The sequence below is a fragment of the Leptodactylus fuscus genome, chromosome 3 (assembly GCF_031893055.1).
Source record: "Leptodactylus fuscus isolate aLepFus1 chromosome 3, aLepFus1.hap2, whole genome shotgun sequence".
Taxonomy (NCBI): domain Eukaryota; kingdom Metazoa; phylum Chordata; class Amphibia; order Anura; family Leptodactylidae; genus Leptodactylus; species Leptodactylus fuscus.
Genome location: NC_134267.1, coordinates 244078182 through 244104271, shown reverse-complemented (window position 1 = coordinate 244104271; position 26090 = coordinate 244078182). Strand labels below are relative to the sequence as shown.

The window sequence follows — 26090 nt, the reverse complement described above, 5'->3', positions numbered from 1 at the left end:
TCTCTGCCCCCATATTCATGTCCTCTCCATCTCTGCCCCCATATTCATGTCCCCTCCATCTCTGCCCCCATATTCATGTCCCCTCCATCTCTGCCCCATATTCATGTCCCCTCCATCTCTGCCCCCATATTCATGTCCCCTCCATCTCTGCCCCCATTGTCATGTCGTCCTCTCCATCTCTGCTCCCATATTCATGTCCTCTCCATCTCTGCCCCCAGTGTCATGCTGTCCTCTCTCTGCCCCCAGTTTCACGTTCCACATTACACTTACCTTCTCCTTCGTTCCCTCGCAGCTCTCTGCGCGCCTCTCTCTCACTGGCGCACAGTTATAGACGCGATGTGACGTCATCACATCGCGTCTACAAGGCAGTAGCGGAGGCGGCGAAGCGAGGAGCTGACACAGGTCAGCTCCTCGCTTCAGCCGCATATGTGACAGCGAGAGAGGCGCGCAGCGGCGAAGCAAGGAGCTGACCTGTGTCAGCTCCTCGCTTCGCCGCCGGCTACTGGCTTGTAGATGCGATGGCTGAAGCGAGGAGCTGACCTGTGTCAGCTCCTCGCTTCGCCGCTGCCGCCGGCTACTGGCTTTTAGACGTGATGTGATCACATCGCATCTACAAGCCAGTAGCAGCGGCGGCGAAGCGAGGAGCTGACACATGTCAGCTCCTCGCTTCAGCTGCATATGTGTCAAGGAGAGAGGGGCGCAGCGGCGAAGCGAGAAGCTGACCTGTGTCAGCTCCTTGCTTCAGCCGCGTATGTCTTCAACTCAGATCTGCGTCCTCTGGATGCAGATCTGAGTTGAAATAGGACATACACAATGACTGCTACGGGCGCCAGGGGGCCGGCACACGGTGGCGGGCCAAAACCGGGCCCCCCCCCCATTTTTCAATTTGGCCGGGCCCCTGACGCCAGTACCAGTAGTACTGCCCTATCGGCGGCCCGGTCTGCGATGTATAGCGTCCTGCTCCCCATAACCACCAGAGTGGAAACCTTAGAGGATGACCACAACTACACCAGAACTTATGTTACGTGTCTCCGTGATACTGCTGTGGCTCTATCTGTGGCACTGAGGGATATGCAGAAACATCTAGAGGACCTTGATAATAGGGGTAGGTGCAACAACATATCAATCAAGGGCCTTCTGGAAGCCACCCATGATGAGGAGCTTTTTGTTACAGCAGAGGCCATCTTTAATTCCATTCTTCAGTCGCTTCTATCCCACAAGATCATACTGGGTAGGGCCCACTGTTCTCTGCCCCAAAAGGTTCCTCCTTTCCGCCAGTGCACTAGAGATGTCATTTGTTGTGTCCATGACTTTACTCTGAAAGAGGCCATCATGAATAGAGATGGGCAAATAGTATTCGATGAATAGTTTAGAATACCTCCCTCTCATAGGAATGCATGTAAGCGGCCGAACAGCAAGGGGTTAAGTGCCGGCCGCTTACACGCATTCCTATGGAACGAGGTATTCGAATCTACACTAATCATGAATAAAGCCGGGAGGCTCAGGGACTTTGATGGAGCTAAACTGCAGATATACCAAGAGCTTTCCCTGCTAACATTTTAAGCAAAATTTGTGTTCCGAAACCCACTGGGTGCTGCTTCATTGTATAAACCCTGCCATGTGTATAAACATAAGATTAAAGGGATCCTATCATTAAAACTTAATTTTTTCTCACTACCACGTAGGAATAGCCTTAAGAACGTCTATTCATCTCCTACCTTTAGATGTCTTCTCTGCGCCGCCGTTCAGTATATAATCCGGTTTTCGTCGGTATGTAAATGAGTTGGCTCTCAGCACTGGGGGCGGGCCCTAGAGCTCAAACAGCACTGGGGGCATACCCAATGCTGTGAAAGAACTCTCCAGTGCCGCCTCCATCTTCTTCAGGAAGGGGTCTTCATCGCGTCTTCTTCCAGCGGTGGCTTGAAACTTCTAGGCCTCACAATACTGTGTAAGCAGCCATTTTCTTGTGGCCGGCGGGTACGCGCAGTCGGCTTTGCCCTAGGCCCGAAGTCTAAAAGTTTGAAGCCAACTCCCAGAAGAAGACGCGAAGAAGACCCGTTCCTGAAGAAGATGGAGGCAGCACTGGAGAGTTCTCTCGCAGCATTGGGGACACTCCCAGTGCTGTTTGAGCACTGGGGCCCGCCCCCAGTGCTGCAAAAGAACTCATTTACATACCAACGAAAAACAGATTATATACCAATCAGCAGCGCGGAGAAGACATCTAAAGGTAGGAGACGAATAGCCTTTCTTAAGGATCCCTTTAAGGCCATAATGGGGATATTGCTGAACACAAGAGAAATAGGGTGACCATTGTGTGATTTGTTTTTTTCATGTTCAAGGGCACAGAACAAAATGACTGGAAAATAACACTTTTGTGGGAAAAAATATTTCTTTCCCTTTACCACATAGTATCTTCTCTTCTCAGCTTACACCGTGTTCCACATTATTATGCAGACGTCTTTCGGAGTGATAAGGTGAGAGTGTTTTTGTTTGTCAGGTAATCTCATTGTTGGTGATGTGTGTCAGGGCTCTTTATATCACTGAAAGCAATTGCAGACGCCTGTGCTAATTAGTTTGGCAGGTGTGTCCAATTAAAGACAAGACTAGTTAAGAAGGCTGTCCCACATTATTAAGCAGCCTACATTTTCTGCCAAAATGGGAAAGAAAAAGGAGGTGTCGTCTGCTGAGAAGCAACAAATTGTGGAGTATTTAGGTCAAGGAATGACTACAATCAACATTGCCAAGACACTTCATCGTGATCATCGCACAATCAAGAATTATGTAACTGATTCACAGTTGGAGCATCATCAGAAGGAGTGTCTATGATGGCGGGAGGCCGGTCACATCTAAGCAACAGCTCTGGGAGGGGATTCAGTCCTCATGCAAAACAATTGGAGCAGAAACCATCCAAAACCGGACAAATGCAATGGACAAGAGAGTTCAGAAGCCCCAACAAGGCTCCGATGTGCAAATGTGACCTCACCTAGAAGAAAGACTGGACTTGGAGACTGTTTGATCTTAGTCTGTAATAACCTGCTAATGCCGAGAGTCTCACTAATCACCAGAGGCTTGTGCTGTATACAAATAAACAGGTTGTAAGCACATGACATGACCGCCACGGTCTCCTTTACCCAACACGGTAAGGTGTTCCCGATCCGTTCTTAGATTAATTCCAATAGCCAATATTTTTTTACTTGATGTTTTGTCTGAGGCCTGACAGTGTTTGCCCCGTCCATGCACGGTGTTGAATTTTTTGGGAAGCCTCTGACCAGCTGGTTGGTGACCTAAGTGGAGCTTGTCTTCTTTTTGGTATTCGTCTGAAGAGATTTAGTTGTACCTGGATTGTTCCCTTTCTCCAGCACATGCACCAAACCAGGTGTGTGACACGTCATCGTGGGGCCCCAGACGGGACACTTATCATTGCCGTTACCCTTTTGTTGTTTTTATGTGACTAAAATTCTTAATAATTCTATTGATGCGAAATTTATAGAAGCAAAACCATCTAACCCCAGAGATGAATTCCTACCCGTGGTCTCTATTTCCGGTTGTATTTCCTTCCATGTGATTGAAACTCTGACAAACCTTACAGAAGCCAAGAAGTAGCTTCATCATCATCGGTGGAACTTGGACTGTGCCCTCTCTCCAGCAGATACACTGAGCCAGGTGCATGACAAGTAACCATGAAGCGCCCTGGCAAAAACTTAAAGGGATCCTATCATTAAAACTCATTTTTTGTGACTAACACGTAAGAATAGCCTTAAGAAAGTCTATTTGTCACGGGATGGTTAGAGTCTATACTATAGGCAATGTGTAATATATATTTCATGTGGAATGTATTCTCTAACCTGTTGTATACATCAATGTGTAGTTGGCTGATTCGGGTCTAGTGTGTTAGCACATTGTATGCAAATACCTCTAACTAGTGAGGACAATGGGTGGAGATAATCTGATCAGTGTCTCCAAGAAGATGTTGGACTGTGCATTGTTCAAAAGAGACAGGGAGTCTGCTCTCCTTGGTATAGGTGAGGGGGGAAGGATCTGTGACTCAGCCCTTCCCACCCACAGATATAGGTGTAACAGTCTTAGTATATAGTATGTAGCTAGCAGTTAGTATGGGTTAGCCGGCCTGTGCACAGCTCTGCAGAGAGCCAGGATTTAGTTACAGGACCAAGGAGCCAAAGCTATCATTGGATTGTGACTTCTGTGGACTTATTGTTATTACGGTTGATGTGACCGCCGCCGGCTACTAACTTTGTGGATTACAATAAATTGCTGTTGTCTCCCAACCTCTTGCGTTCGTGTTGATTCAAAAGACCATCCGGAGGAAGACGTATACCTTCGCTCCGTGACAACTGGTTGGCAGCGGTGGGATCAACAGCGGACAGCGAGATGGACTACAGCAGCCCAGCGATTAATGGAGCCACAACCTCAGAATACAGGAACTGGACTATGGCAAGTCTACAAGTAAGGGCCCGGGAACTAAACCTGAGTTACCAGGGAAGAACGAAAGATCAACTGATCGAGGCACTGGAGGAGATGACCCTGCAAAGCGACCATGAGGAGGGCTGCCCCCAGGAGACAGTAGAGATACGGGAGTGGCAGGTACAGACCCAAAAGAGCAGATGGGTTGTTTTGTATGAGGAGGAATTGGCAGTGCTGGGGCTAGGAGCAACTGCAGAGCAAAGGAGTAGAGCATTACAGAGGGCTCAGGAAACGGAGAAGGAGGAGCAGAGAATGGCGCATGAAAAGGAAAGAATGGCGCATGAAATGCGAATGGCTGAGATAACTACGCGGAATTATAATCAAACGTCGACCCCCAGCCCAACAGTGAGAGAACCACCATATGTCTCCCATAAACACTTCAAGACCTTTGATGAAGCGGCTGGGGATGTTGATGGATATTTTCAGGACTTCGAACACCAGTGCCACCTGATGGAAGTCCCAGAGAAGGATTGGGTCCGGTATCTGGTGGGGCACCTACGAGATGGGGCTGCGGAAGTTCTCAGAGCCATGGACCCTAGTGATCAGCGGGACTATGAGGCCATTAAAAGAGCGGTGCAGAAGTATTATGCAGTCACTCCAGAGACCTACCGAGTTCAGTTCCGCTCTTTGTCTTACAATGGGGGAAGCTCCTTCCACATGTTCGCCCACAAGTTGAAGCAAGCATGCAAGCGCTGGCTAGAAGGAGAGGAGGCTGTCACAGTCGATAAGATCCTCCAAGTCATACTTAAGGAACAGTTCTTTTCCCAGTGCCCCGCTGAGATTCGTGAGTGGGTGCTGGAACGGAACCCAGCCACAGTGGAGCAAGCTGCTTCCCTTGCAGATGAGGGCCTGACCATCAAGCCGCAGTGGAAGAGGTTATTTGCAGAGGAGCGGAAAACTACCACAGTCCGCCGGACACCCTTCATCCAGCCACCCACCTTTCGTACCCGGCCTCAGGATTACAATTCCCCCTCTACCCCTGCCCCAGCCCATCGGCCTCCAGCTATGAACAACCCTGTCCCTAGACAACGACCTACTGGAAGAACTCTAGAGCGCAGATGTTTTGGGTGCGGGCGGCCTGGACATTTGCAAGCTAGTTGCCCTGTTAACATGGGGGCACGGGCCACCGTGGCATCCCGGCCTATTCACTACCTGGGAACCACCCCTAGGACAGAAAGTTTGGCCCCATTTCCAGATGACTCCATGAATGACCCATCTGTTCCACCTCCAGGGGTCTATGGGATTCAGCCTTCCGCCACACATCCCGCAAACCTTCAGCGGAAGCACTTGCAGGAGGTCCTACTGGATGGCCGAACAGTTGTTGGATTCCGGGACTCGGGAGCTTTCCTAACGGTAGCGGACCCCCGAGTGGTTCGACCCGAGGCCCTAGAGGAGGGCCCTGGCCTTTCTATCGAGTTGGCAGGAGGTACTCGGAAACGTATTCCTAAAGCTACCGTGGAACTCGACTATGGTTATGGACCAAAACGATGCACAATTGGTGTGATGAGCGGGCTGCCGGCCGATGTTCTGTTAGGCAACGATGTTGGAAATCTACAGTGCCACTTTGTGGGAGCAGTGACCCGAAGCCAAGCTCAGAGAGACGCCAACATGGATCGACCGGATTTTCTGCCAGATGCCAGCCCTTCAACCCTACAACTTTACCATTCAGTACCGCCGAGGGAACCAACACCTGAACGCGGATGGGTTACCCCGGCAGGAGGACATATGAGCTATAGAGACTGATGTGCATTCCCCAATTTACCTGTGTAGGCCAATTGTGTCATGCACATGTTTTGAGAGGGGGAGGGGTTGTCACGGGATGGTTAGAGTCTATACTATAGGCAATGTGTAATATATATTTCATGTGGAATGTATTCTCTAACCTGTTATATACATCAATGTGTAGTTGGCTGATTAGGGTCTAGTGTGTTAGCACATTGTATGCAAATACCTCTAACTAGTGAGGACCAGTGAGGACAATGGGTGGAGATAATCTGATCGGTGTCTCCAAGAAGATGTTGGATGGTGCATTGTCCATAGTAGACAGGGAGTCTGCTCTCCTTGGTATAGGTGAGGGGGGAAGGATCTGTGACTCAGCCCTTCCCACCCACAGATATAGGAAGTAACAGTCTTAGTATATAGATGTAGCTGGAGTTAGTATGTGTTAGCCGGCCTGTGCACAGCTCTGCAGAGAGCCAGGATTTAGTTACAGGACCAAGGAACCAAAGCTATCATTGGATTGTGACTTCTGTGGACTTATTGTTATTACGGTTGATGTGACCGCCGCCGGCTACTAACTTTGTGGATTACAATAAATTGCTGTTGTCTCCCGACCTCTTGCGTCCGTGTTGATTCAAAAGACCATCCGGAGGAAGACGTATACCTTTGCTCCGTGACACTATTCTTCTCCTACACTTAGATGTCTTCATCGCACCGACCTTCGGTATAAATCCCGTTTTCACCAATATGCAAATGAGTTCTCTTGCAACACTGGCGGCAGGCCCCAGCGCTCAAACAGCACTGAGGCATCCCCAATTCTTTGAGAGAACTCTCCAGCGCGCCTCTATCTTCTTCAGGAACGTCCTCTCTTCCTGTTTTCTTCTGGCGAAAGGATTTCTTATGTTTAGGCCCCCAGAACTGGACAGAACAGGTTTTGGACATTTGTTAAAAATATTAAAAAATTAAAAGCCAAAAATGATGCCAATAGAAAATAGACATGTGAAAAGTTATCCCTCACCTATACCGCACGGTGGGACGATCCCTCACCTATACCGCACGGTGGGACGATCCCTCACCTATACCGCACGGTGGGACGATCCCTCACCTATACCGCACGGTGGGACGATCCCTCACCTATACCGCACGGTGGGACGATCCCTCACCTATACCGCACGGTGGGACGGTCCCTCACCTATACCGCACGGTGGGACGATCCCTCACCTATACCGCACGGTGGGACGATCCCTCACCTATACCGCACGGTGGGACGATCCCTCACCTATACCGCATGGTGGGACGATCCCTCACCTATTCCGCATGGTGGGACGATCCCTCACCTATACCGCAAGGTGGGACCATCCCACACCTATACCGCACGGTGGGACGATCCCTCACCTATATCGCACGGTGGGACGATCCCACACCTATACCGCACGGTGGGACGATCCCTCACCTATACCGCACGGTGGGACGATCCCTCACCTATACCGCATGGTGGGACGATCCCTCTCCTATTCCGCATGGTGGGACGATCACTCACCTATTCCGCATGGTGGGACGATCCCTCTCCTATTCCGCATGGTGGGACGATCCCTCACCTATACCGCATGGTGGGACGATCCCTCACCTATTCCGCATGGTGGGACGATCCCTCACCTATACCGCATGGTGGGACGGTCCTTCACCTATTCCGCATGGTGGGACGATCCCTCACCTATTCCGCATGGTGGGACAGTCCTTCACCTATTCCGCATGGTGGGACGATCCCTCTCCTATTCCGCATGGTGGGATGATCCCTCATCTATTCCGCATGACGTGACGATCCCTCACCTATACCGCATGGTGGGACGGTCCCTCACCTATACCGCATGGTGGGACGGTCCCTCACCTATTCCGCATGGTGGGACGATCCTTCACCTATTCCGCATGGTGGGACGGTCCCTCACCTATTCCGCATGGTGGGACGATCCTTCACCTATTCCGCATGGTGGGACGATCCCTCACCTATTCCGCATGGTGGGACGATCCCTCACCTATACTGCACGGTGGGACGATCCCACACCTATACCGCACGGTGGGACGATTCCACACCTATACCGCACGGTGGGACGATCCCTCACCTATACCGCACGGTGGGACGATCTCTCAGCTATTCCGCACGGTGGGACGATCCCTCAGCTATTCCGCACGGTGGGACGATCCCTCACCTATTCCACATGACATGACTATCCCTCACCTATTCCGCATGGTGGGACGATCCCTCACCTATACCGCATGGTGGGCCGATCCCTCACCTATACCGCATGGTGGGACGATCCCTCATCTATTCCGCATGGTGGGACGATCCCTCATCTATTCCGCATGGTGGGACGATCCCTCACCTATTCCGCATGGTGGGACGATCCCTCTTACAAGCAGAAAGATTTTAATTTTGAAATTTGCTAAGTTTCCAATTTTTTTTTTCCCCGTAAACTTTGTAACTTTTTATAAACATATTCTGAAATTATTGGTCAAAACATATCACAAAACTAAATCATAATGTCATAGTCTTATATCCACATACAGTAGATAAAGAAGCATTTCAAAATTATTGCACATATAATGACACATCTGATTTGAAAGGTTAAAAGTGTCTGAAAGGGTTAAAATGGTTTCTTTCCCTCTGATGATCATTAAAGGGGTCGGCCACTTTCAGACCAACATTGACAAACAAATGTACAATAAAAAGATATACAATTTTCCAATAGACTTTCTGTATCACTTCCTCACGGTTTCCTAGATCTCGGCTTGCTGTCATTCATTCTGTTACTTCTAGTGGATAAAACTCGACCATGGTCATGTGATTTTTAAATAAAAAAGAAATCATCATGATAGGGAAATGAATACATTCATATATATATTTCCTATATGTGTATCCATTCTTTCAATAATACCTAAGCTTGTAGCCGCATCTCTCAGTTTGGCCCATCAGAATATTTACAGACAGAATGCCGCACCCCATAATAAACCAGATCATAATAAAGCCATAAACTTCTATTCATACACTTCAGATAACATTAATAGTAGCGAGTCATTGGGACTTTGCCTTGTCACGTAACACGATGATTTCAGCTGACATTACTTCATGTGGTGTGATGGAATTTACCTTTTTGCAAAATCGTCATTGGATATTACAATTGCTTCTTCATATCTGTCCGGCCACTTCTTTGGGTATAAGAAGACATGAAGTTCTGCTTTAGCTCAGATCCATCTTGTTTCTGTGTTGATTGCAGGAACGTGTACATGTTAGTTACGTATACCATGTGGAGGAATGGCTACTGATTGGTCACCTATTATTATATTTTTATGGAGGGGGAAACAGAGAATAACATGACAACATTCACCATATGGGAAATTTTTTAATTATTATTATTTTTTTTTATATAAGTTACAGATTATACAGTTCCTCACAAATATAAAGAAAAAGCAAAGTAAAATCTATGTGTTCAAACAAGCCGATCATACCAAAAGCTTACCCCGGGGAATAAACCTGGGGGTGCAAGCGAAAAAGGACAAACAAAAGCAATAGACACAACACAAAGAGGGAAGGGAAGGAATGGAGGAAGAGTAGTGTAACAGACCCACTTCTCGTCAAACTAAAAAGTGGCAGGTGCCCCACCCCTTTTTTATGTAACCACACCCCTTTTATTATATGACCACGCCCCCTTTTATATGATTATTTTGACGTCACTACGGCCATTTTATAATTAACCCCCCCCTTTTATTAATATGATGCTCCGCCCCTTTTTATATAAGCTCTCCTTTTGCGCTAGCATAAATGATATTTCTTTGATAGAAAGGAATATCGTTCATTTCAGCGCAAAAGTGCCCGCCCCCTTTTTATATATGCTTCTCCTTTTGCACTGGCATGAATGATATTTCTTTAATATTAAAGGAATATCACTCAGTCCATCGCAAAAGTGTCTATAGTTTTATTTAAGATAAATAATATACCTATTTATTGTTGGTGTAACCCGCTATGTAGTTCAGCACTGCGGCGCGGCGGTGTGAGTCAAGCTCGTACACATCCACCCCAGAAGACGGCAAGACATATTGTGACATGGCCGTACAAAGTTCCCCTAATACAACTACGGGCCGGGCTTCTGCGCAAGCGTGTAGCGCAAAAACATGTCTTGACATGTAGAGGACCTGGCCACAATGAGCGATTGGCATGACCGCACATGTCTTTTCAGCAGAACTTACGGTACGTTCTGTGTACGAGCAAAAACCACAAACACACAGCATTTATTTTTAAAAATATATAATAATTTTATTCAGAATACCAAAAACACAGGAAATATTATTATTACAATGTTAACCACGCTGCTGTAATAGTGGACAAGTTCTCACTGTAGGTAATAAAGTCGCATGGGGCCGAGGCTGTGGGTGATGAGGGGAAAATGTGGGTTCTGGACCGAGGTAGTTCTGAAGTTGAGGGATGAGTCAAATTCATTCGGATTACCCATATTTAATTCGGCCATCGAGCTGAAAAATACGTCCCAGCCGGGAGGCTCTGTTATCTAACGTAACCTTATGTGACATTAGATAATACATCTTAAAGTTAAGGGTTTGAGAAACCTGGTATCTAATGTGACCTTATGTGTCAATGAAAACAATTGAATGGCCTGAGTGTCATATCCGGTATAGGGATCACGTTATTGAAATGACAGAGAAAGAGGTTGTCAGATACTGTCCGGAACAGCGGGCGAATATTGTGGTAACTGTATATATTGATCCATTTCAGCTTACTACTTTGGCGTCTGTGTGCATGTCTATGTACAGGTTTAAATTCTTGCCAAAAAGGCGTATAGCTATTGTGCCCGCTGACAATTACAACAAGACAAAAAAGCGTTATTCAACACCTGCTATACAGTGGCTCATGTATGTAGCACGCAGTGAGAATATTGAGATACAACACGCTTTGAGAGGTGGTGAAAAGAAAGTGGGGAAATATTTTTTAGACGGTTATGCTAATGTTGATGGCCAGGAGACAGCATTTGAATTTCAGGGTTGTTTTTATCACGGTTGTCGTGTCTGCTATAATGATGAAGATGTGAATACGGTCACTAACACCACTTTTGGTCAGTTGTACTACAGTTCTCAGCGTAAAAGACGCTACCTCCATAGCTGTGGTTTCAAAGTACGTGAATTATGGGAACATGAGTGGAAAGAGATGGTTGAAAAAGATGCGGGTGTCCGTGCCTTTCTTGATGAGATGCAATTCCCCGAGCCTCTAGAGCCGCGTGATGCCCTTTATGGCGGTAGAACTAATGCGATTAAGTTATATCACAAGCTGTCTGAGGGTGAGACCATTAAGTACTTTGATTTCACAAGCCTCTACCCCTTTGTCAACAAAACAAAAAGATATCCTGTAGGTCACCCCAAGATCATTTATGAGAATTTCGGACATCTGAAACAATACTTTGACATTGCCAGAGTTAAGGTATACCCTCCACGCGATCTGTTCTTTCCAGTATTGCCTGTGAAGCTTAACAAAAAATTAATGTTCCCTCTGTGTTATACATGCGCTGCAAACTCTCAGACGGACCCCTGCACGCATACTGAGGAGGAACGAGCTCTCACAGGGACATGGTGCACCATAGAGTTAGAAATGGCCATTGAAAAGGGGTATAGAACAGCAGAGGTCTATGAGGTGTGGGATGTTGCTCGTTCAAGTGACAAATTATTTGCTAAATACATTAAATTACATCTCAGGGATAAACAGAAGGCCTCGGGTTACCCTAGCAGATGCACGGATGATGAAAAGAAGGCTCAATACGTAGCTGACTTTTATGAAAAAGAAGGTGTACGATTAAGACCTGATGAAATTGAAGTAAACCCCGCAAAAAGACAAATCTCCAAACTTTTTCTAAATTCGTTATGGGGCAAGTTTGGTCAAAAATCAAATTTACCAACAACTAGTTTGGTCACAGACCCTGACGAGCTCTTCAATTATGTCTTCCTCCCCTACTATGAAGTCTCAGAGCTCAATTTCATAGACGATGAAACGGCCACTGTCAATTGGAAATATGTAAAAGATCACTACACGGTCAACAGAAACACAAACATCTTTATAGCTTGCTTTACTACCGCTTATGCCAGACTTGAACTGTACAAGTTACTGGACAGACTGCAGGAACGGTGTCTCTACCACGACACAGACTCTGTCATCTTCATCCATCGTGATGGTGAGTGGTGTCCGCCTTTAGGCGACTATCTGGGTGAATTGACCAGTGAAATACCCGATGACTCCTACATAACTGAGTTTGTATCTGCAGGCCCAAAAACATACGGCTACAAACTGAACACTGGTAAGACTGTCTTGAAAGTTAAGGGGATAACACTGAATGTCGCCAATAGCCAGGTTATTAATTTTGACAGTTTAAAAGATTTAGTTTTGGACTACCCCCGCAATTCAGACGCTCACACCCAGAAATCGTTATTTGTTCAACAGCCTGGCATTGTTCGTAATAAGAAATACTGGTGTATTGAGACTCGGCCTCTGAGTAAAACACAGAGATGTGTTTACACAAAACGTCATATGCTCGATGATTTTACAACACTGCCTTTCGGGTATTAGTCTTGTTACATTACCCCACTCCATTTTTTTCATGTGTTTTTACTAGATTTGTGGAACGCTCTTGTGAGACACATGAACATTGAAATACATGGCCGTGGATCAAGAGAAGAAATAGGGCGTCTACAGCGCAGTTTACGGCGGTTGCGCCGATTAGAATACCGGTTTGCCCTAGAATATAATTGGGAACATTTTGGACGCCGCTATCATTATTATGGATCCTCGATTACAGCACCCTTTTCTCATGCATTTTAGCGGGACCAAGTAATTCAGGGAAAAGCTATTTTGTAAAACAATTGTTACATAACACTGACACTCATTTATCACACAAACCCGAAAATATTGTCTGGTTTTATGCATGTTGGCAAAAATTATACGATGATCTGTCTCGCACCATTCCTAACATACGTTTTATTGAAGGTCTACCGGCAACTTTTATAGACGACGAACTTTTTCCCCCTGACAAGGTAAATTTGACAATTGTTGATGATCTCATGGAGAGCGCTAGCCAGAATGGCGAGATAGAGAAGGCTTTCACCAAGTACGTACATCACAGAAATCTGAGCATTTTCTATTTAGTTCAGAACATATTTTGTCAGGGTAAAAAGAGTAGAACAATAGCTTTAAACACAAAGTACATGGTTCTCTTTAATAATCCTCGTGATAAATTACAAGTTATGACACTAGCACGGCAGATGTACCCGGGGAAAACACGCTTCTTTTTAGAAGCTTTTGAAGACGCGACACGTAACCCTTACGGTTATTTGTTAGTAGACTTAAGAGGTTCTACTCCTGAGGATATGCGATTAAGAGCGGGTTTGTTTCCACCAGATTTACCAGTTGCCTATGTTCAAAAGAAAATCAAAGGTTAATAAGACAAAAACTTAGAGGTCTAGTCACATTCTATGTCCTGCGCATAGTATCGACAAGATGTCTGAGAGAATACGCCGTAACTGGCACCTCTTAAAAACTCTGGTGAAGGCACCCCCGCCGCTCAGGACATCAATTTTACGCAATGCCAGTAGATTTAATAATGGCCATAGGTGAAATTGCTTTAAATATTTTGAAAGGTAGAATTCCTCTAAAAGAGAGAGAAGAATATACTCAAGAAATGGCGTAAGTCTATAAGACAGCTGGGGAATAAATATATAGACGCAAAGAAAAAGAAGCGCATAGTGAACCAGTGCGGCAGATTTATAGGACCTCTGCTGAGTTTTGCTATACCGCTAATAGCTGGACTTATTGCTAATAAGTAATGGAACACGCAGAGAAAATGTACCTGGTTCCTAAAAGTGAACTTAACAAACTAAAACAGACTATTACACCAGCACCCACTATGCGCCAAAATACCCTGCATACTCCGGAGGAGGAGCTTAACAACATTTTACAGCGTAGAGATCTCCCTGATGATGTGAAAATTAAGAGATACACAGAGGTGCTAGCGAGGTACTTGAATCTTGTAAAACAGGAGACGACCGAGTTATCTAGTCTGAACCTTATTGCGCCGCCTCTTACCGACCACCAGCAATTGTCAAATACACTACCTGATAAAAATGCTTCAATCCGTGAAATTGTGGACAGTGTCAGCCCGCGCTTTAAAAGGAGCGCAGAAATTATACTGAGCAAAATGGATCAGAAATCTGATGTCACAGCCTGGAATGACAAAGGTGAATTTATTTACAGAGGGGAACCGATCCCCGGATCTAATATGTTGGATCTCATTAAACACGCCACGCAGAGTCACAGCTTGGTGAAAAAGAATACGCCTCCCGGCTGGGACGTATTTTTCAGCTCGATGGCCGAATTAAATGTCCCCTCCAGTGTGGTGGGTAATCCGACCAGAAGGGAAAATCTGGACCGTTTAAAAATGAATTTGACTCACCCCTCAACTTCAGAACTACCTCGGTCCAGAACCCACATTTTCCCCTCATCACCCACAGCCTCGGCCCCATGCGACTTTATTACCTACAGTGAGAACTTGTCCACTATTACAGCAGTGTGGTAACATTGTAATAATAATATTTCCTGTGTTTTTGGTATTCTGAATAAAATTATTATATATTTTTTAAAATAAATGCTGTGTGTTTGTGGTTTTTGCTCGTACGCAGAACGTACCGTAAGTTCTGCTGAAAAGACATGTGCGGTCATGCCAATCGCTCATTGTGGTCAGGTCCTCTACATGTCAAGACATGTTTTTGCGCTACACGCTTGCGCAGAAGCCCGGCCCGTAGTTGTATTAGGGGAACTTTGTACGGCCATGTCACAATATGTCTTGCCGTCTTCTGGGGTGGATGTGTAGGAGCTTGACTCACACCGCCGCGCCGCGGTGCTGAAGTACATAGCTGGTTACACCAACAATAAATAGGTATATTATTTATCTTAAATAAAACTATAGACACTTTTGCGATGGAATGAGTGATATTCCTTTAATATTAAAGAAATATCATTCATGCCAGTGCAAAAGGAGAAGCATATATAAAAAGGGGGCGGGCACTTTTGCGCTGAAATGAACAATATTCCTTTCTATCAAAGAAATATCATTTATGCCAGCACAAAAGGAGAGCTTATATAAAAAGGGGCGGAGCATCATAATAATAAAGGGGGGGGTGTTAATTATAAAATGGCCGTAGTGACGTCAAAATAAGCATATAAAAGGGGGCGTGGTCATATAATAAAAGGGGTGTGGTTACATAAAAAGGGGCGGGGCGCCTGTCACTTTTTAGTTTGACGAGAAGTGGGTCTGTTACACTACTGAGGAGGAAGAAGGTGGGGAAATCCATAGAGCTTTGAGGCTAGAAGGGGGCAGCTCTCCAGGGCTTACAATACGATTTATAGTTTCTTTATCTTTTATGTTTAGAACCCCCCCAAACGTCTTGAACCCAAGGGGTCTTCCTAACTAATGCATTGCAATAGTCCTAAACTACAATTGCAGTAGAAGTCTCAAACTTACCCCACCAATGATCCCATACAGCTTAAAGTCTCCCCAGTAGTGGCCCCATACAGTTCAATGCCCCCCCCCCCCCAGCACTGTCCCTATCCTTAACTGATTGATGTCCCCCATCAGTGGCCCAACATAGCTTATTGGCCCCCACCATTAACCTCGATTCTCCCAGTTGCGCTCTCTTCCCCTGATCTGGGCACACATACATCACAGCCGTGCAAAGAGAAGGAGGTGTCCGGTGGGGAAAAGTGACTAACTATAGATAAGCTGCCCTGAGCCAGTGGCCTACAAAATCCCAAAGCTTTAGGACCGGGTTGTGGGCTGTGTGGTTGAGACCTCTGTATTACAGACTATGTAGCCTTCCCTAGGCTCCCAGCTGTCACACCAACTCATCGCTGCCCCTGAATCTTGTTCTGAGAACGGAAATCACAGGTAAAATGAAGGTCCGTGCGCCTTTGGGAAATGCTGCATTAGTCAGGTATGACCGAAGCGTCACAAGGGTCTATGCTTGTGAATTAAACAAACACCAAAGCTGCTGCTAGTCTACCAAGAAGATTTAGGAGTCAACTAGATAGTGAGGGGCATTTGCACCCTTGCCGGTCTCCGGGAAGGGGCCAGCTCAGCGACTCAGCGGCAGTCCAATCTGATGTACCCCACAGATTCTTCTATGAATACCTGCAGCTCCATCACACATATTCCATACAGACAAGAGTATGCACAAGGTAAAAAAAATACTGCATCAATTCGCAGCTTAGTCAGAACGGTTTAGAGGCAATTTGGCAAAACAACCCTCCTGCTTCTCAGTCCCAACGTCTGTCAACTGGGTGAAATGTCCTTCAGCATGTCTACTAGTCAGCAATCTCTCACTACGATGTACACTACCCAAAAGTAGGGGTTTTTTATAGCCCAGTGGGGGGAGCACTTTTACGCCATCTTGTACCTGAGACATAACTGCATTCCCAGGTTTGCAGAAGCCTGACATTTTTCTCTTTGTTTGCAGTGGTGTTGCACTGATATAGAAGCTGTATACCTCCAGGCCCAACCATATCTTATATCCAGGCGAGAGGCGCCGATCAATTGCGATTTTCCCCAATAACCTTCTCCTAATGTAATATTGTAATCACTTCCATATATTGTCATTACAGTCACACGGAGCACATCCACTAATTCTTGGTGCGGTATTTCTTTCTTTTTTGGCGATGAGTGGAAACTCTTATTGGCCGGTTATTGTATTTATCTCTGGATCTGGATGTCTCCTGTGGACATTTAGTATTTTCCACATATAGTAGGACATCAGAATGGTTTCTCTCTTGTTTGACAAGAGCTTCTTTATGTTTAAAACATTTCCCACATTCTGCACATGAATATGGCTTCTTTCATGTGTGAATTCTTTGATGTTCAACAACACAGTCTTCGGAGACAAAACATTTCCCACATTCTGAACATGAATATGGCTTCTCTCCTGTGTGAATTCTCTGATGTGCAATAATATTGGCTTTTTGGGCAAAACATTTCCCACACACTGAACATGAATATGGCTTCTCTCCTGTGTGAGTTCTTTGATGTATAACAAGATGTGATTTCTGAGTAAAGTATTTTCCACATTCTGGACATGAATATAGCCTCTCTCCTGCATGAGTTCTCTGATGTCTACTAAAACTTGATTGATCTGAAAAACATTTCCCACATTCTGAACATGAATAAGGCTTCTCTCCTGTGTGAGTTCTTTGATGTCTACTTAGACCTGATTTCAGTGGAAAACATTTCCCACATTCCGAACACAAATACGGTTTTTCTCCAGTGTGAATTTTCTCATGTGCAACAAGACTTTGTTTCTTCTTAAAGCACTTATTACATTCTGAACATGAATATGGCTTCTCTCCTGTGTGAATTTTTTGATGTTCTACAACACTATCTTTGTAAGCAAAACATTTCCCACATTCTGCACATGAATATAGCTTCTCCCCTGTGTGAATTATTTGATGTCTTACAAGTTTTTCTTTTTGCATAAACCATTTCCCACATTCTGAACATGAATATCCCTTCTCTCCTGTATGAATTTTCTGATGTTTACTAAGACTTGATTTTTCTGTGAAACATTTCCCACATTCTGAACATGAATATGGCTTCTCTCCTGTGTGAGTTCTCTCATGTGAAACAAGATCTCCTTTACGAGTAAAACATTTCCCACATTCTGCACATGAATATGGCTTCTCTCCTGTGTGAATTCTCTGATGCTCAACAAGAGATCTTTTATCTTTAAAACATTTCCCACATTCTGAGCAGGAATATGGCCTCTCTCCTGTGTGGATTCTCCTATGTGTAGCTAGATTTCTTCTATCTTTAAAACATTTCCCACATTCCGAACATGGGTATGGCCTCTCTCCTGTGTGGATTATCCAATGTTGAACAAGATTTCCTTTATCTCTAAAACATTTCCCGCATTCTGAACATGAAAATGGCTTCACTCCTGTGTGAACTTTCTTGTGTACATAGAGGTATGATCTTTTTGAGAACTCTTTTCCACATTGGTCACACTGAAATCTGCTCCCCTCTTTCTGGCTGGTACTTGTGGTCACAATCTGTGGTTGGTCAGAAGGTTCCTCATGATTCGGGGGATTATATGAAGGATCTGTACTGTGACGTCCTGGATGTACATTAGGGGTAATGAGGTTTTCTCCTGAGGAGCGCTCCATCATATCTTCATCTTCTCCTTTATCACTTACTGATAACATGATGTTTCCCTCAGAGATCGCACTGGGATTATCTGTAGGATTAGAAATAGTGATTTTTTTCAAAACATAAAGTAAAATTGATAACATTCCTCTTAGTTTAGAAGCACACATATAGATTATGATGCAGCTTATAGACTGACACTACATTTTTGGCTACTTGTCCTACCACATTTGATCCAGTTTTTACCAATTGCATCCATGGATTTAGTATCTACTCTTTAGATCCTATCATTCAATCACTTTTTTTTTCTCCCCAACACGTCGGAATAGTCTTAAGAAAGGCTATTCTTCTCCTACCTTTCGTTGTCTTCTCCGCGCTACCGTTTGCCTAAAATCTCGGTTTTTCTTGGTATGTAAATGAGTTCTTTTGCAGCACTGGGGGCAGGCCCCAGTGCTCAAACAGCACTGGGGGTGTCCCCAATGCTGCCAGAGAACTCTCCTAGGAACCTATCTATAAAACATAGTGTAGAATAATATTAGGACTCCTAGGAACCTATCTATAATACATAGTGTAGAATACTCTTAGGGATTCTAGGAACCTATCTATAATACATAGTGTAGAATACTCTTAGGACACCTAGGAACCTATCTATAAAACATAGTGTAGAATACTCTTAGGACTCCTAGGAACCTATCTATAAAACATAGTGTAGAATACTCTTAGGACACCTAGGAACCTATCTATAAAACATAGTGTAGAATACTCTTAGGACACCTAGGAACCTATCTATAAAACATAGTGTAGAATACTCTTAGGACACCTAGGAACCTATCTATAAAACATAGTGTAGAATACTCTTAAGGCTCCTAGGGACCTATCTATAAAACATAGTGTATAACACTCTTAGGCCTCCTAGGAACCTATCTATAAAACATAGTGTAGAATACTCTTAGGACTCCTAGGAACCTATCTATAAAACATAGTGTAGAATACTCTTAGGACTCCTAGGAACCTATCTATAAAACATAGTGTAGAATACAAACCTATCTATAAAACATAGTGTAGAATACTCTTAGGGCTTCTAGGAACCTATCTATAAAACATAGTGTAGAATACAAACCTATCTATAAAACATAGTGTAGAATACTGTCAGAGCTCCTAGGAACCTATCTATAAAACATAGTGTAGAACACTCTTAGGACTCCTAGGAACCTATCTATAAAACATAGTGTAGAATACTCTTAGGACTCCTAGGAACCTATCTATAAAACATAGTGTAGAACACTCTTAGGACTCCTAGGAACCTATCTATAAAACATAGTGTAGAATACTCTTAGGACTCCTAGGAACCTATCTATAATACATAGTGTAGAATACTCTTAGGACTCCTAGGAACCTATCTATAATACATAGTGTAGAATACTCTTAGGACTCCTAGGAACCTATCTATAAAACATAGTGTAGAATACTCTTAGGACTCCTAGGAACCTATCTATAAAACATAGTGTAGAATACTCTTTGGGCTCCTGGGAACCTTTCTATACAATTTCTAGCTCTCTAAAGTAAACACAGCTGAAGTTATGTCACTGTTAGGATTTGGTCCCGCAGGGTCCACTCTCAGCGCACAGCGCCACCTGTGGGTCAATCTAACCCTCACCCTCGGCCTCATGTAGTGAGGTGTCTGGAGTGTAAGTCCAGATTTCGGCCCACTGAGCATGCTCAGGCCTATTGGAGTCGCTCACAGGCTAAGTGCCACTTCTTGCCTACTGGGCATGAGCAGTGAGGTCATAGCCACCGCCCTGTTGGGCGGAGACTCCCCTTTAAAAAGTGTGAGCCGACGCCCACCCGGTGCTCACACTTTGACTCAAATGACTGAAGGTTGTGCATGACAGTAGTTCAGGGAAAGGCTCCAGTTTCCAGGCAGGTGTTCAGACTAGGCCTGTAGTTAGTACCCTGTAAGCCCTCAACTGACAGCTCTATACCTGGGTTAGGAGCAGTAGACTCTGTTCTAGCCCATAGAGTTGCAGCAGGCTTGGGCTCTCAGTTAGCCACTTTTACTGTCTAAACTTCCTTCACTCTCCTGGCTGGTTGCAGGAGAATGTTTAGTTGCTGACCTGGGGTGAGTTAACCCTTGGCAGCCTTGTTTGCTGTTATAGCTGCACTGAGCACCTGTCCAGTGAAGCTAACTGGCAGGGCTTTCCTGCAGCCTGTACACATTTAGTACTGCGTCTCGTGTCTGCCAGTGGAGTTAACTGGTAGGGCACTATTCAGACACTCAGCCGCCCATCATTGGGCCTGTGGACCTCGCTGCAGTGCCTTGCAGACTAGAGGTTCTGTTGTTTAAAAATATTATTTTTTAATTAATACACAGAACCGTAACAGTCACTTTGCCAAGTCAGATTGTGATGCCTTTTCATGTGAGTATGTAGAGATGTAGTTTCTACTTTTGTTCTTGCATGGACACGGCTAGCAGTTCTTGCATATTGCCATGGATATAATGTTTGGGAATGTAGAAAAAAATTCCCACACAAGAGATGACCGTGTATAGTTGCCGTCACCAACATCAGTGCTGAAAACATGTCTGCTACTACCACCACTACATGAGTTTCCTATACGTCTGCCTGGGCAGGCTTTTTGGTTGTTGAGCCTGATCATGGGCTGGAATTGTTACTAGTGCCTGGTCCTATCTGCTATTGAATCATCATCATCTTTTTTCTGACACATCCTAGCCATGGGATTCCTGCACACGTTCATAACGTCCATCTCCATACTATTTCACACTAGTTCCCCTACCAGTACAACCAGCAGTAGTATAATCACATCCCCTGCCACTTCTACCTCTACCACTAACAGCCATGTCTTCCTCTTCTGCTTGCACACAATGCTGACTGTTCTCATCCAGCCTATCAAAAAGAGGAAGACTAGTCTGACTAGGAGAAATAGAAGTCTCAGCAGATACTACATCACTACCAGGGATATGTGCTAGTGACGGGAGTGAAGCAGACACAGCTGACAGGCCAGAGGTAAATCATGTGTTATGCATGTGAAGAAGGAGAGATACATAGAAACCTGACTCAAGATCACATCACTGTTGGATACAATATCCTCCTGTGATTGAGAGGAGATAGCTGAGTTATTATAAACTTCATATTCATTCTCAGCAAGTAAATCAATCCTGCAGCTACTGGTGGTGGGACTAAAACCAGAAGGAATAGTCACTGTAGAGAGAACGTCATCAGGAACACAAAATATACAACTTAGCTTTTATTGACTGTAAAGATAAAACATGCCACAATAGGCTAAAACATAAGACCCGCAAGGCCAAACCCCCACACCAATCAGCCATGGCGGAGGGGCTGGCCGCTGATGTCAAGTAGTACTAGAACGTCTCTTCTGTATATTTTTTGCGCAATACATGTGGCGGCGGCCATTTTAGTTTGTAAATTACAAATCACCATTTGTTTAGATTTGTTAAAAATGAACAATTTGGTTCGAACTGAACCCAGCTTGTAAGGAATTGGTTTACCCATCCCCAGTAATTATGTTACATTAGGTGAGGAGGGGGCATTGTATAACCTTTATAAGAGATTGCTACATTGGGATACTTGGTTGGTTTTTCTCACAAGAGGGTAATCCCTTGAGAAACTCTGGTTCAGATGACGACTCAACTAAATCCTCAATTGTACTTATTACAGTTACCCCAATGTTATCTGTGTTGTACTGAAGAGAAAATGACTCCGTACCTGTGGTAACACCTCCTGGAATCCCCTCCTCCACTTCCCTCTTACACAGGTGATGGCCCCTCATCCTCTCTTCTTCAGCCTCCGCTTTAATATCAGTCACATCTTCTCCCTGATTTCTGGCAATGGCTCCATCTGTAGGAAACACACAGTGATGGGATAGATTGCCATGTGATGAGGAGATGATGGGACCAGGGGCGTAACTACCGTGGTAGCAGCCGTAGCAGCTGCCACAGGGCCCGGGCCATTAGGGGGCCCGGTGACAGCCGCTACCGCTGCGGTTTTGTTTTTTTTAAGTCCGTTACGGGCCCTATTCACTTGCCGTTCCTGGCTGGGCCGGGATCGGCAAGTGACACCGCGGGGCCCACAGAGGCTATCATTATACTCGGGGGTCTGTATAATGATCGGCGGACAGGAGAGGTAAGCTAACATAAAAAACAGTGTTACTTACCTCTCCACGATCCTGCCAGGCCTCCGTCATTTGTGTCTGACGTCTCTGACGTCACATGACCCAGGCCAGCTTCCCGGGTCATGTGACGTCTGACGTCATTAAAGCTGGACAAGAGCGGCGGCCGACAGGAACAGGTAAGCAACTGTATCTGTTCTTTTAATGGTTTTAATCCCCCGGGTCTCCGATTATTATACTCTGGGGTCTTTTCAGACCCCAGAGTATAATAAATGTTTATAGGTGTCCACAGTGGGACATATGGGGACACTATTGGGGATAATACTGTGTGCAGGGGTCACTATAGGGGTTAATACTGTGTGTGCATTGGACACTATAGGGGTTAATAATACTGTGTGCATTGGACACTATAGGGGTTAATACTGTGTGTGCAGGGGACACTATAGGGGATAATACTGTGTGTGCAGGGGACACTATAGGGGATAATACTGTGTGTGCATTGGACACTATAGGGGTTAATACTGTGTGTGCAGGGGACACTATTGGGATAATACTGTGTGTGCAGGGGACACTATAGGGGTTAATACTGTGTGTGCAGGGGACACTATTGGGATAATACTGTGTGTGCAGGGGACACTATAGGGGTTAATACTGTGTGCATTGGACACTATAGGGGTTAATACTGTGTGTGCAGGGGACACTATTGGGGATAATACTGTGTGTGCAGGGGACACTATTGGGATAATACTATGTGTGCAGGGGACACTATAAGGGTTAATACTGTGTGCAGGGGACACTATAGGGGTTAATACTGTGTGTGCAGGGGACACTATTGGGGATAATACTGTGTGCAGGGGCCACTAATGGACATAATACTGTGTGCAGGGCTTACTAAGGGACATAATAGAGTGCGGAGGAGGGGGTCAGTCGAGGTCTTCGGCATCGGTTTGGGGAGGGGGGCCCCATGTCAAAAGTTCGCCAAGGGGCCCCGCCATTCCTAGTTACGCCACTGGATGGGAGTAGTAGTATCTAGAGGAGAAAGTCTCCGCTCCTTACACTGCTGATCAGTCCAGGAATCCGTCTCCTCTTCTGCTTCTTCTTTAACCTCAACCTTAATATCCATCAGATCTTCACCCTAAACAGGGAAGAAACAACATTCACTTGGGTTCAGTCACTTTATGTTCAGCTTTTGGTGAGACTGTAAGGAGATGAAACGTCCGCCATGTTTGCCTTCAGTTGGTGATCCTGTGACTTGTTCGGTTCTCCCCGGTGGGGACACAATCTGCCATCACTGGCTCCTGCTGATATAAGACAGCTGGTGTCACACACCTATAATGGAGGAGACACTGCCGCCCCCTGACTGGATATTTCTTGTTTCTCTGATTTGGGAGAATATATAAAGCTCTAATAGTGGAGATCGGGGGAGGGGGCAGGGATGGTGTTTTGCTTGCAGGCTTCTGTGACCGTGCTGGGTATAGCATTCTATGAGTGGCAGCGCTGACATGTACAGACGGGGGCACTGAAATAACCGCTAAGACCTGCCTTGTGATAAATTATTATACTGTGTTATGTGAAGAGATTCCAGTCCTTAAGACCCAAAACTAATCTGGGACCAGAGCGAGGCAAACAAATTCGAGACAAAGATTGGGAGGTTTGCCCATCTCTACCTCCAGGCCACTTCAGGAGCGTCTTTGTGTCTTACATGTACAACCTTGCTAAAGAAATTGATGAGAAGGCTTCGGAGCTAGAGGTGCGTCTCACCCATTTGTCTAACTGCCCCACCTGTGGAATAGCAGCACTGGTGGGGGGAGGGGTACAGGAGTATTGAGTGCTATTAACCATTAGAGTTTGTGCTAGGACCTGACCTGATGACCATGAGTAACCCTAATACACTCAGTCTTGTGCCCTCGCTAGAATATAATGCCCCCCCTTGCTCCAACACTATGCCTGTGCACCGAGCAGTGATCATCTATTTATCAACATTCGTTCCAAAGGCCTCCAAAATTGAGCCGTTCCATCGCAGTAATGGAAGTGCTCTTGTACTAGGAGGGGTCACTTGCGGTGTTCACATGACTACAAGTTACTCCAGTCGTCCTGGCATTGACCTGTAGTTGGAAGAGTTACTGGTGGTAATTATGGCCTGATCATAAGTAACCCCCAAGTGTAGACTATAAGTAGCAGAAGGAGTCCCTGCACTCTGGTACATAAGTAACCCCCAAGTGTAGACTATAAGTAGCAGAAGAAGTCCCTGCACTCTGGTACATAAGTAACCCCCAAGCGTAGACTATAAGTAGCAGAAGGAGTCCCTGCACTCTGGTACATAAGTAACCCCCAAGCGTAGACTATAAGTAGCAGAAGGAGTCCCTGCACTCTGGTACATAAGTAACGCCCAAGCGTAGACTATAAGTAGCAGAAGGAGTCCCTGCACTCTGGTACATAAGTAACCCCCAAGTGTAGACTATAAGTAGCAGAAGGAGTCCCTGCATTCTGGTACATAAGTAACCCCCAAGCGTAGACTATAAGTAGCAGAAGGAGTCCCTGCACTCTGGTAAATAAGTAACCCCCAAGTGTAGACTATAAGTAGCAGAATGAGTCCCTGCACTCTGGTACAAGGAGCCCCTGAGACTGGGAGAGGCCACAATGTGCAACAAAAAGGTTACTAGAGTTCACAGGTCAATGAATTCTCGTATTTTCTACCACCTGACGGAAAAAAGAAAATAATCATTGGCTGATTTACTACATGAAAGGTGACCTAGGAGTAGAGGGTTAGAATACCTATATTTTTTTGTTATTAAAGTTTTTTTGGTTTTGTGCAGGTGTTTTATTTTAATCAAATATTTTTCTTCAGTGTCTGCCTTTTACTTTATTACTATTGTTTTATTATTACCTGCTGTCTGGTTGTCAGGCTTAGTATTAACGCTAATATGGCAGTACCCACCACCACCAGGGATGCCAGGAAGAGCTGGGTACTATCCAGTATCTGACTAATGGTCAGATACTGGGGCAGCATTAGGTTGGTACTAATAGGCTGGGAAAATCACATGGGCCTTCCTAACCTCGTATCTGAACTCTGCAAGTTACAGTGTATTCTTTAGCCTGTACTAAACACAACTACATTACTATGAATTTCTCTGGCCTCTAATACAAGGCAAGGCACTAAGGAGAGAACTTTAGTTCCATCTACCTGCTGACTGTCTGGTACATGTATGAGTGCAGGAGCTCCACCCCCTATATAGATGTACCCCAGGACTCAGCAGCGCCATCTACCTGCTGACTGTCTGGTACATGTATGAGTGCAGGAGCGGCGAGCTCCACCCCCTATATAGATGTGCCCCAGGACTCAGCAGCGCCATCTACCTGCTGACTGTCTGGTACATGTATGAGTACAGGAGCGGCAAGCTCCACCCCCTATATAGATGTGCCCCAGGACTCAGCAGCGCCATCTACCTGCTGACTGTCTGGTACATGTATGAGTGCAGGAGCGGCGAGCTCCCCTCCTATATAGATGTA

General features: G+C 45.4%; 1 protein-coding gene across 2 annotated transcripts in view; it reads right to left on the bottom strand.

Moving 5' to 3' along the window:
* The window catches only part of LOC142198416 (uncharacterized), a 357171-nt gene extending 334836 nt beyond the window's left edge, over positions 1 to 22335 (bottom strand). Inside the window, exons 1-2 of one of the 2 annotated variants that reach the window (XM_075269450.1) lie at positions 22178 to 22335; positions 17110 to 18525 (exon numbers count right to left, since the gene is read on the bottom strand). In XM_075269450.1, the coding sequence (XP_075125551.1) occupies positions 17135 to 18525; positions 22178 to 22241 (1455 nt within the window). In that variant the 5' untranslated portion in view covers positions 22242 to 22335 and the 3' untranslated portion in view covers positions 17110 to 17134. Of the gene's footprint in view, positions 1 to 17109; positions 18526 to 22177 lie in introns of those variants that run through there. The other variant, XM_075269449.1, reaches the window with a different exon arrangement.
* Positions 22336 to 26090: the final 3755 nt, after the last annotated feature.